The sequence below is a fragment of the Anguilla anguilla genome, chromosome 13 (genome assembly GCF_013347855.1).
Source record: "Anguilla anguilla isolate fAngAng1 chromosome 13, fAngAng1.pri, whole genome shotgun sequence".
NCBI lineage: Eukaryota > Metazoa > Chordata > Actinopteri > Anguilliformes > Anguillidae > Anguilla > Anguilla anguilla.
In genome coordinates, this window is record NC_049213.1 from 24457912 (window position 1) to 24470167 (window position 12256).

The 12256-nt window shown below is 41.9% G+C and overlaps 1 protein-coding gene across 2 annotated transcripts; it reads right to left on the reverse strand.

Annotated features, from left to right (window-relative positions):
- Positions 1 to 549: 549 nt before the first annotated feature.
- Positions 550 to 9866, reverse strand: LOC118211496 (store-operated calcium entry regulator STIMATE-like). 2 transcript variants are annotated; one of them, XM_035388743.1, is made up of 8 exons: positions 8687 to 9865; positions 6476 to 6524; positions 6027 to 6122; positions 5615 to 5736; positions 4802 to 4914; positions 3938 to 4015; positions 3363 to 3512; positions 550 to 3017 (listed from the first exon to the last, which is right to left on the reverse strand). In XM_035388743.1, the coding sequence occupies exons 1-8, from the start codon at positions 8910 to 8912 to the stop codon at positions 2901 to 2903; spliced, it is 951 nt and encodes a 316-aa protein (XP_035244634.1). In that variant the 5' UTR covers positions 8913 to 9865; the 3' UTR covers positions 550 to 2900. The 2 variants fall into 2 exon arrangements, with proteins under 2 accessions (XP_035244634.1, XP_035244635.1); XM_035388744.1 differs by lacking the exon at positions 3938 to 4015 and having other exon boundaries at positions 8687 to 9866.
- Between the last annotated feature and the right edge of the window lie 2390 nt (positions 9867 to 12256).

Sequence of the window (12256 nt, forward strand, 5' to 3'; positions counted from 1 at the left end):
TCCGTGGCACCTGCAACTTCTGTGACTCCCAGCCTTACTGAAATTTCCATGGGGAATATATCCTTTTCAAATGTTCCCATTGTATTTAACTAAAAAATCAGTAGATGACTTAAATAACCATTTCTCAACATTTGTCTGGCATTAAAAAAGATGTTGACTTAAAATGCAATGCCACGCACAGATTATTGCTGAATGGATTTGTGAAGATCCAGGCACTACCTGGGTTGGCCTAGATTCATGGTATACTACAAAATTTGACATTCCAAATAGGCCTACACACTTTTATGGATACCTTCGGGTCTGACATTTTATAAAATCTATCTATCCCCCTGGGAAACTGGCTAAAACTGCTGTTGATGTCTTTGTATCTTAGACATCATGCCAAAAACATTCTATTTCCTCAATTTTACAATCTTATATACTCAAATGTATGTGACAGTGCAAATGGAGTCCTGGAGGCGAGATTTAGGTGGTAGCCCTTGATGCACACACACACATCCTCACCAACATAATTTATCCATGTGGCAAAATACACCAACGACTGCAACATTATTTTATTAATTTTATTGTAAACAAATATATAATGTAAATACATCGTATTGTACAGAGAGGCATTTTTATTTATTTTCAGTATTCCAAAGACTATATCGGCAGGTGGTCACTGATGGAGCACTGAGAAATTTTTGATTATTTTATGATTTTGGGCCATCTTGTTATTTTGTGTCATCTTCATACGGAATTCTATTAATCTGTCTAGACGTGACTGGATCAAACTGGCTCTGTCACCATCTTTGTCTCTGCAAGGTTAAAGCAGCTACATGAAATCAGCATGGTCGCCTTCAGGGTGCAGGCACATGCGTGTACGGACACGGACACAGACACAGACACGCACAGACTCAACTACAAACAAGGGACAGGGGAAATGAACCATCCAACTTGACTATCTGAGAGACACACATGATAAGAAATGAAAAATAAAAAAGAGATCACCCTCCTCCCTGCCCATGCATTTTCCCTGCTTGCCGCATTACCCATTAGAAATATACTGGGAAACTGCTCCACCATCACAGACACAAGGTCTCTGTCCCTTTTTGAGGCAGGTAGAAAAGTACAGTAACTCCAACTGACAGGGGGCACAAGGGGATATCAGGTTACACCCCCCAACAACACTAAGACTGTCCGCTTGACCTGTAGCACTAAAATTCATTTTCAATAGGCTTAGAATGAATTTTAAATAGGTTTAATGAAAATGAAAAAACAAAATAAGACAAAAAATAAATTTAATTGACTGTTGCGATAACACTAACCACAACCACGATCATAACCACAGACACGACACTACACACATAGGCACGGTATCCCATTTCAAAGGCAACAGGAACAGAATTTGGAGAACCCCAATAATTAACTTAAGTAAAATTAAATACAGACGCACCCACCACCCCACACCTCCCATCAAAACAACACAAGAACACCGAACATTGGGAGAAATGGAGATCGCGCATTGCCTTTACATATCAAAGGAGCAGTGCTCTCAGGAATCTTCCATATTTTGGCAAAAATCGCCAAAGAAGAAATACAACACAGAAGAAATAAAGAACTAGCTCTCCAGCTACCACCGGCAGCAGAGAAGACACTCCCATAGTCTTGTTTTTATGTGAGGGGTTCTCTGTGATGTGGGGGGGAAGGTCTAAGAACTGATCCCTGAGCAGTACAGAACCCAGTACTGTGCCAAATCTGCTGCCACACAAAGAGGGCTTATGAACAAACAGTCCAAAGTGAATGTTAGCCAGTGAATCCGTATTCACATACACCTGTCCCACATACAGATATGGGTATTCAGTAAAAGCCCTTCAGCTTTTCCTGTTATCAGGCAGTGCAGTGAGAGTAGGGGGAAGGCCTTCATTGTGCACTATGCTCTGTGCTCACAGGCAGGCATCATACTTTCTTTTTGTATTCAGAGCACTTATTAAGAATAGATAGTATTACATGAAGTCATGTGTTTACAGTAAGCCGTGCTGATTGACAGCAAAGTAACATCTGTTCAAACTGCTTCACCCACCGTCTCCACTGCCTCTCATGTCAATCAAACCTTTTGCTAGACTGAATCAACCACCCCCATTGCCATCTCAATCAAACACATCAGAGCCCCGTGTTCATGTAGGAACAGTGTGGCAGGGGCAGGTACAGCTGTCACACCACGCCTTCGTCCATAAATGACTGGTCTGAAAAAAACAATTCAAACACATGCACAGGTAGTTCTGAAAATGGTGCTCAAAGACAGTGCACCCACTTTACAGGAGAGGATTTAAATGGAAAGGTATTCCATAAAGATCTAAACACTACCTCTCAAACCACTGTGGTTCCCATCACATCATCAACTGCAGAAATCTCCTGAAAAGGAACGCACAGTGCTCAAAATATGATCTTTCCACAGCTGCCCAGGTACAAAAGTAACCATAGCAACATTCAGACACTGCGCTGAATATAGAATAAATAAACGATTCACAAAACTGTTGAGTGGTTTCTATTGTCTTTTGGAAATTATTTTAAAAATTAAAGTAACATGAATCAGAAAGCAGCATTGTAAACAATGGAACCTGCCGTGTCAAGAAAGGTTATCCTTGACCATCCAGTCTTATTCCAAAAGAGCTACTATTCAGTAAGTCCAGTATTTGACTTTGTTTATCCTGTCGTCCTTAACGGTCTGAGCCCTAAAATTATTGGTTGCTGACACAAAAAGAGCTCTCTGATTGGTTCCTTTCATCATCAATCCGAAGCATGCTTCCCATCTGCCTCCATCAAAATGAATATGGATATAGCAGTTCTTGTTGCATGCTTTAAAAACAGGGGGGCCACCCCTGGCCATACGCGAGGGACCAGGCCCAAAAAGAAAGGGGTCAAACAGGAAGTTCCAGCCGGTGCTTCTTCTTATTCACAGGCTTGAGGTCGGTCAACCGCCGCAAATCCTCCTCTCCATCTGATTCGTCCATCTCATCGTCAGCCGAGATCAGGATCTATGGGGGGAGGGTGGCCGCTCGCATCAGCAGAAAAGGACAGGACTACCACTACTGGAATCTTTGCTCTGACTGAACAAGACACTCCTCTCAATCAGGAAACATCACAGTATTGTGCCTTCTGTCGACAATTATTTAAATCATATAGGCTACTGATATACAATGACAACGTAAACTGGTAGAAACTGCAATGATATTAAAACGATGTGCAAATATTCTATTTACCAGTGGTTTATCATTGGTCAGCAAACTGACCAATGGGAACAATAGACCGGGTTCATCCATGTTATAATAATTAGTACTGTTGTTATTGTTATTATTATACGTGCAGCGCACACAGCTCACCTCAGACTCAGACTCGTCATGAGAGAGTGCGCGTCGGTAGCGCACCTTGCCGCTGCTGCGAGACTCTGCTTCACCCTCCCTCTCCTCCACCTTGGCTTTAGTCCTGCTCTTCTTCATCAGGAAGTTATCCACCACCCAGAACATCAAGGCCTGGCGACCACATATGTACTATTCATATCACAAACCCATTAACAGACACAAATATAGACTCTCTAGCACATGCACGCAAACACGCATACACACGCACGCACACACGCACACAGACAGACACAAACACACAAAATACTAGAAAGAAAATGCAATTCATTGAGGTAGGACAATGGATTTCAGCACCAAAAACACATAAGACGCTTAGAAACAACACAGAAACACACACAATTATACAAAACTACAGTGTTAGTACGCATAAAAGATTGCACATAATTAACACAATGCATACAACACAAACAACACAAAGGCAAAAAAGTAGCAGACACACGCTGAGAAAGAGCCATGCATTGCCCTCTAATATAACTGAGGCTGGACAGCCGCCCTGTCCTGCAGTGAGAAGACCCATGAGAGTGCCCGTCACTTACATTGACGAAGAAGGGGACGATGAACATGACGATGGCCAACTCCAACTGTGGGTTCTTTATAGGGTTCAGAACAGCAAGCTAGGACAAACACACACAGGCCCGCATGCATGCACGCACGCAGGCACACACACACACACAGAAAAATAGGGACAACACAGGTACACAAACACATGTACAGCATAGACATACAACCATACACACATACACAGATTAAACAACATTTTAAACAACTAAATCAAGTTCATTCAAAATAAGCATCAAATCAAAGCAAACCTCAACACAAAAATACAAATGAAAATTTTAATATAAAAATAAAAATGATACTTGGTTGAAAGGTTTTTTTCATATTTTTCTGGTATTATTTAATCCTGTAGTAATTAAATACATTAAAAAGTGGGAATAGGAAGATGCAGGATTAATTCCAACAGGAAATCCCTTGTGCCATGTTGCGGAAATGTACTCATTAAGTACGTCAACTAGAAATCTTGAAATCTTGTCCAATTGTTCAATCCACAGCTAATTTGTACATATTTATCAGAGACTTGAATAACTTTATTGCACGTTAAGGCATTCCACCAATACTGGCTAGTTTGCTAAGCGACATTATTGAGCCATGTGATGACACAGGTGGAACTATATTATTAGTTTATAGAACTACAGTGGAAAATCTGTCTCTTAAAAGCTACCAGGGGAACTATACCACTGAAATACCACTTGTATGGAGCCGATTACTAATTGAATGACGGAAGCTACATGATCATTTTCACATCAACAGGGACAAAAGATTTTCACCAACAGTTCACAGGATGTCACCCCTAGTTCTGTTTAGCCCCTCCCCCTGCCCATATCAACCCACTCTCTCACCTGCTTCCACTGCGGGATGAGAAGGACGAGAACAATGACGACCTTCTCAAACATCATGATGAAGATGTAGAGAGCACACTGGCCTGCCCAAGCCGTGCACTGAACCGACTCACCTAATGGATGGGGGAATGAGGAATGGGGGCAGAGGGCAGTCATGTTATTTTAGAAACGGACTTTAGCGTCAGGGCCCTGTGTAAATCCAAAATACACAGTGGCCTATGCAACTCCAGGCCACTGTCCTGTGACTGATAAAGATGTCAATGACCAGTAAATCATTTTCTTTTCAAAGGCTGTTTCGATCTTCTTTTCCCCTTCAGTACAGGCACAATGTGCACGTGAAAGTCCTGCAGAACATCCTAGAGCACAATGAGGAAGTGCTGCCACCTACAGAACTACACAGGGATTACATATGTTGACTGAAGACCAGTAGCATATTGCTACATGGAAAATAGGGGATTCCTGTCCCTCAATGCAATCTACATGACAGTGCTGCAATGGAAGTGTTTCAGCTCCCAAGGAAATGCTTAATTAGTCTTACAGATTCCTAACATGTAGGCACACCATGAAATCTTATTCCTACATTTAATCTCACTGTGGTGTTTTTTAGGCCCTGTAAATAATTTTAAAGTCAACTCAAACTGATCTCAGGTAATGGGTATATAAGTAATTTATGCAAAAGCACCGTACTGCAGAAAATGAAAAGTGCTAAAAGTAAAGTGCAATAAAAAAGTAATCTTTAAAAGAAAACTTTATAAGCAGATGAAGGTACCCACATACCACCCCCTCCAGTGGCCCTGGCTTTGTGGCTCTTACCATACTCCCCAAAACGCAGAGAGTCCCACTGTCGCCATTCCACCACTGCGCTCACAACCCGCACCCCTGCGTAGATCAACAGCATGCCCAGAGATGCGTCCAACAGGAAGTTAATCAGGTACCTGTGGATTCATATCCAATCAGAGACCTGGACACTGGTACAGCCAATAAAAACTCAGCCGAAGGTAGTGCATATAAACAGTAGTCCTGATGTCACCGACACTGCCGGTGACATCAGTGATATCAAAAACTTGTGTGCCCATTAATATGAAGAGGAGCCATTTTCCTCAAGGAAGATGTGACTAACTGGCTCTAATGGAATATTAACATTTACACATACCGTTACACAAACAGACACATATGTGCACACTCAGGGACAGAGAAAAGCGCACACACAAACGCACACACTTACAGCGAGCAGGGGTCCTCTCCAGTGAGGTCTGACAGGTAGACGTTGGCAAAGTGAATAAAAAGCATCCCAATGGCCTGCTTGGAGGTGTCCAGGAACCTGGGGTGGGGCAGAGGAAGAGGGGCTGAATGTTCACCTGGCCAAAGGCAACCGCACACAGGTACTCAACATGACACGAGTGACATGTGCAACCCACCACCGGGTGACCTGTACCACATGTGCAGCCGTTTATGTCTGCTTAGGCTAGGGTATTCAGGATTTATTCACGTGCTCGCATCTATTGTAGCGAAGTGAGATGGACTGGATCACACTGAAGTATTCACACTTGCTTTCACAAAGTTGGGGTTGAGCAATTCATTCAGCAGCACTTCCAAAACCCAACCTCTGCCTCTTTGGTGTAGGTGGTCATTCGTATGCATGCAGCGAATGAGAATGCAGGACGGCCGATTTACCAGATCCGCCAGGGCCTCCTCTCATGCTTGGGCTCCCGGAACCGCTTCACTGCCCAGGGGAGGAGGAAATAAAGAGTTAAACATCTGCACGGTGAAGTGATGTACTCCACAGCCATGCACTGCAGGAGCAGCTCTCACACAGAGAGACAGAGAAAGCCCTGCCGACTGAAATCCCCTCTTATTGAAGTATTCCCGAAATCTGTTTTGTAAAAATGTAAAAGAAAAAAATGTGTCTACTTGTTACATTAAAGAGAAAAGCTGCGATGGCATCACCTGTCACTTCCCTGTTCCCACAGACCGCTAAGCTGAGGAACATTCCTGTCAGAAATTTTTTCTTTTAAAACTTTGGAAGAAAAGAAATAGCCACTTCATGCCTAGAAAACAGCTTAAGCAAGTGGGAAGATGATATGAAGTGGAGCAGATAACCCACTTATCCTATTTCACTCTCTCTTTCTCTCTCTCCCTCCATCCCTCCCTCCCTCACTCACTCGCTCTCTCTCAAAAGGGAGGAAATGAGGACATGCAAAGGGTAAGAGGTTTACACTTTCTGAGTGGGCGGGCTGCCAACATAAATCACGCATCCGCAGTCAAATCAATGTTTTCAAGAAATGTCCTGACTGCACACTTTGCAAACTGCCCAGAAAAATGGGTATTGATGCAAATACACACTGCAGTGCAAAGTGTTGCCTTTCTCTCACAACTGTGCGTCTACAGTCAACTCTAAGCAGATCGTATGCACTCACAGGACTAAAAGCTTAGAATCCCAGGTGGGCCCATCCACGCCGGGTGCATCATAGAGTGGTGCTGACTCACTGTCAGCACCACTCTATTAGTACAGGCAGTCCCGGGGTTACAAACGAGATCCATTCCTAAGTCTGTCTTTAAGCCGAATTTGCAGGTAAGTTGGAACAGGTACATAAGGTTCATATTTAGTGTCAGTTAGTCAAGTGTTTGTCTTAGTATATAGTATATATTTTACCTTTCTATGCCTATAAAACACTTAAGAAACACTTCCAAATACACCGCGCAATGTTTTCATGAGCGTCACAAAGTAATGTGTGCGTTCGTTATTACAAACCATTGTATTTAACTCAAATTTTTAATATAATAGGCTTTATGGCAGTCCGTACGTAAGTAAGAGTTGTCCGTAAGTTGGATGTTCGTAACCCGGGGACTGCCTGTACCATAAAACTACTAGCACCAATGACATCAACTTCCCAACAATATGAAACATAATTACATTGTATTATGGAGAACCTATGTTTCACAAAATGCTGATCCAGTAGGATGTTTTGCAACAGAGCACTGTCTCTTTATTACACCTACTGACTTGCTGTCAGCACAGTAAACAGTCTGTTTTACTTTGAGAGTCTGATAAGAGGCAGACTTCTGTGAACTGGCACATGGGACAAGTACAGGAGGGACCCCTTACAGCCCTCTCAACCCTTCTGGAGCCTATCTTCACAACACCACTGACAACCATCAGAGACCTAGCCTCAATCAGACCAGACCTTTCCACAGCAGTATCTTTATCTCACCACAATTCGTCTTCACTCTCCGATTCCTTCTCTCTTTTTATAATTCTCCCTCTCCTGCGGCTTCTGCAAAAATTATCCCTTTTAGCTCTGAATTCAAACGATGGCCTCTCCTGAAATCTCCCCGTTCTGAACTGAGCCAAGTTGCAACAGCAGGTTATGGATGTGACAGCATTTGAATCAGACCTGCTGCTTGGCTCGGCATATAAAAAGAGCGGAGACCGGGCTCTGTCAAACAGAAGGAATGTGTAAACATTTATTTTTAGGCAATTCATGTTACAGGTATACCTGTGTAAAGAGGTATCTGTGTAATGTTATTCACTTTTGTTTGCAACGCTAATTGTTGGTTTGATTGGCTAACTTTACACTGGCTGGGATTAAAACAGGACATTGGTGATATCACATTTCTGTATTCCTGAGATGAACAGTGATGTTCTCCACTTTTTAACATCAGGAGGGGAGAGGGGCATATATTATTGCAAGAAAAGGACTGAAGTCTGCAGTCTGCTAATGTTACTACTGATAATCACTGCCTACAGTAGATCACCTTATTTAATTTGAAAAGATACAGATGCCGACACTGCTTCATCAACAATGGCAGTAGAATTCACGAGACATACCTAACTAACACAGTACGAATCGAAAGACTGAGTAAGAAAGGACAGGTTGTACTCACACATTAGGAGGCTGAAGGCCACGACGCCTATCAGCCCCTGCAAAAAGATCCCGAACGAATCCATCAATGCGCCGTTCTCGCAGCCCTTGTCATGGGGGTCCAAGGTGTGGCCAGTGGACGAGTTCTGTGAAGCGACGGGAGACAGCACCCCACCCAGTGCAACTACTTCCCCGGGCCGGGATACCATCCTTACGGCGCTCTCCCCCATGGTTAACAAATAAGTCATGATAAAGCGGGGCACCAAGACGTTGTGATGGCCAGCACTAAAGTTAATCAGTATCAATTCACTAACATAGCAGCTATCGTTATAGATGCCCCTTCCACAAAAGCTCCAACGTCGGCTTCCTACACTATCAGTTCTGCTGGTGATATACGCAAAGCTAGGAGGAATGTTGTTATCCAAAGACAACAGACTCGTCTTCGTTTGTACATCCGACCCATCCTCGCAGTAGTTACAATCATAGTCCTACGGACCACAGCAACAATGGTAGCAACATCTGAGCTTCGAAAACATTTAAATCGAGCCTGTAAACGGGTTAACTTTAGGCCAATGGCTACCTAATATCCGACATAGTCTACTTCAACCTGTGTTGGGCACCTTCTACTGTATTTGCACACACGTGTCTAGTTGGTCTAGTTCTACGTTTTGCATGCGCCAAATGCGATAATCCCAACCGAAATGCGAATCATCCATGCACAACAGCATTCGTACATTAGCTACCCATCGTTTGTAGTTTAGCTATACACGCTGTCTCGAATGCTTCTAGTAAGAACGCAAGCTAATAAGTACCACGCATCCTTTGCATCGATTTCCAGAACAGCAGCATCTTTCCTGGCGTCACGTACACATCCCGAATGTTAGATAGCTTGATCACGAGACCTGTCCGCTAGGTTCACCGGTTCAGTGACGTTAGCTTGCTTGAGGCTAATGATTCTTGACTAGAAGCTAACTTCACATTACTACTCTAGCATTCCTAGCATCCACAATTCAAGTCACTGAGTTTCCAACAGACAGGTAAAAACATAGCTACTGAACACTACGTAAGCGCTCCATATTGTTAGCATTCAAAATTAATCTTCTTTTCATTTTGGTTTTTTTAAATTTTGTATTTTTTCTGCACCGCTTCCTCGTCCATCCCCGGGAAATCGTGACGTCCAGCCGGTAGAAGTCCGTCGTCGCCTGATGAGGTCTCATACTGCACCCTGGGAATTGTAGGACAGGGAGGGGGTAGAGAAAGCGCGTATATTTCCTTTTATTTTTTGCTATCAATAATGACATTTTAACTAGTAATAATCTAAATTCTTGATATCAACAATTCCATTATACTAGTCATAATTCAAGAATTTTCCTATTAATTTCAAAGTAGTTCATATTGAATTATTGATATATAAAAAAAGTTGAATAAAAGCTTCAACAGCTTGCAATAGTTTTCAACATAGAAAAATGCCAGTACCTGTTACACACGCATACAAAGCACTGTCTTTAAAAAATGATCATCACTTATCATGCCTGTATGATTGAGTATTTCGATCGCTGCATGTAACGTTGTTGCAGAATGACTCCAATATTACCCAGCTGCAGGCCTGCATAACAAGCCTGTTGGTGGGCAAAGCCAGCAATTGTTGTCCATGGTTTTATGGTATATGTTGTAGTAATTTACTGTAGCGGTCTGAGTCCTAGCAAAACCCAGCTGGTAGCACTATGACACCGGTTCCCATATGACCAGTAAGCCTAACTACCAGACAAAATCCCAATGCAGATTTCGGTGCTTCATTTTGGTGCAATCTTGACAACACTATGACCGAAACATGAGCATGACCAGCCACAGATAAGGCCTCCACATTTGGGAAGATCTCCATTCAGGGGAATGCTTTTTATCTTGTTGAGTTCAGATTTGGTTTAGAGTTGCCCTTTTCTTTATCTGTCATTCTACCTATGACCATACTTGACTTTTTTTGTGGGTTCACAGGTTCACATTTTTTCACCAAACCCTGTGAATGTCTACATGGCAAGTCTTGGAAAGGTGACCTTCAGAACTCAGGTTTTTCTATAATCAAGACAACAAATAACTCACTGTAAATCCTTTATTTTGTTAAAATTAATTTCTATTTATGTTTTAAATAGCAATCATATTCCATCAACGTACTTACAATATTTACATATGCATGTCAAACAATGAATTTATTAATCAGATATCACAATCCCTGTTATTTTTTTAACCAGAGAATAAAATCAATAAGATAATGAGTTTTCTTCTATGAACAAAAAGGAAAAGCTAACAAAATAATCATTAAAGCATAAAACATATCATGTGGTCAACATTTCACTTTCAACTAGCCCACGCAATACTAGATGACAGAAACCAATGAGGGTAAATTGTGTTTGACCATGAATAAATGATGCATGCTGAGATTTTTTGCAGTACTTGCATTACTTGAACACCGGATGATAAATTGCACCAAGCCTACACTGCTTGTTAATTTCATACCAACTAATCACCATTCCCATGTGCCTTTGTGACTGATTCATCCCAAATTATGACATCATAATCCAGGACTCATTTACAGCTGGCTAGGGCACGTACACTCAGAATGCTCAAACTCCACTGGATCCGGCTTCTATTGATACCACAAGTCAATAATAATTTAACGAGTGCTGATGATGGTGATGACACGAAAGGAAATGTGTGAGATATGAGATGTCTGTCAGAATTAAAAAGATGCCATCTGAAAATGTAAAAGCCAAATCCTACAAAACCAGCCATAATAATATTGTTTTAAAATTCAAATCCTGTTTCTCATATGAGAGAAATAGGGAAAACCTTGATCTGTAGTAACCTCTCTCCAGCACAAATGATTGCTCCTATTCCCTTGCCTAATGGACATCACTCAACACACAGGTGACATGGCTTATACTGTATAGGACATCATTACCATGGAGAGGATGCAGTAAATCCTCAGAAAACAAAACACAATACAGATGAAGTGCACATTTTCTGCACAGGAAGCATCAAAGAATTGAACAGAAATTATCAGAAAAAAATTTGTACTGTAGCCAAAATAATCTCTGTTACTTGATCCTACTTATTGTGCTCCTCCCAATTCTCAAAACTCTATATTATTGCATTATAATTTCATAACAAATATAGTGAGAAATGCGTGCTACAATGAGAAAAGTTTTTGATATGATTTGCATGTAAACAATATGCCAACAACTAATGCATAGCAGTCACATGACACAGGCATAGCCCTGTAATAATGTGACAACCCTGTTCCAACATTGACAGGAATATTGGCAAAATGATGTGGGTTAGGATATACCCCACTTAAGAAGAGATTCCTCCACAGTAAGTTTGTCCTTACTGCTCATGTTGACGATGACTGGACTGGCACTAAATAGCCACAGAGTAAATTATTTCCTTGTGCTGTATTAACTGAGTGCTGAGCAAACAGTGGATTTGCAGCCAGGCACAGTAATGAGGTCTATGTGCTGACTACTGAGGGAACATGTGATATTAATACATTCATGCTGCAATACCTAGCTCTACTGTTCAACAGTGCCTAAAATAT

Excerpts from the sequence above, each read along its gene's own strand:
- LOC118211496 (XM_035388743.1), bottom strand. The coding sequence starts at position 8,912 with ATGACTTATTTGTTAACCATGGGGGAGAGCGCCGTAAGGATGGTATCC. Across the intron at positions 6,525-8,686 it reads GGCCTTCAGCCTCCTAATGT|TGAAGCGGTTCCGGGAGCCC; the intron begins GTGAGTACAACC and ends TCCCCTGGGCAG. Across the intron at positions 5,737-6,026 it reads GGAGAGGACCCCTGCTCGCT|GTACCTGATTAACTTCCTGT; the intron begins GTAAGTGTGTGC and ends ATGAATCCACAG.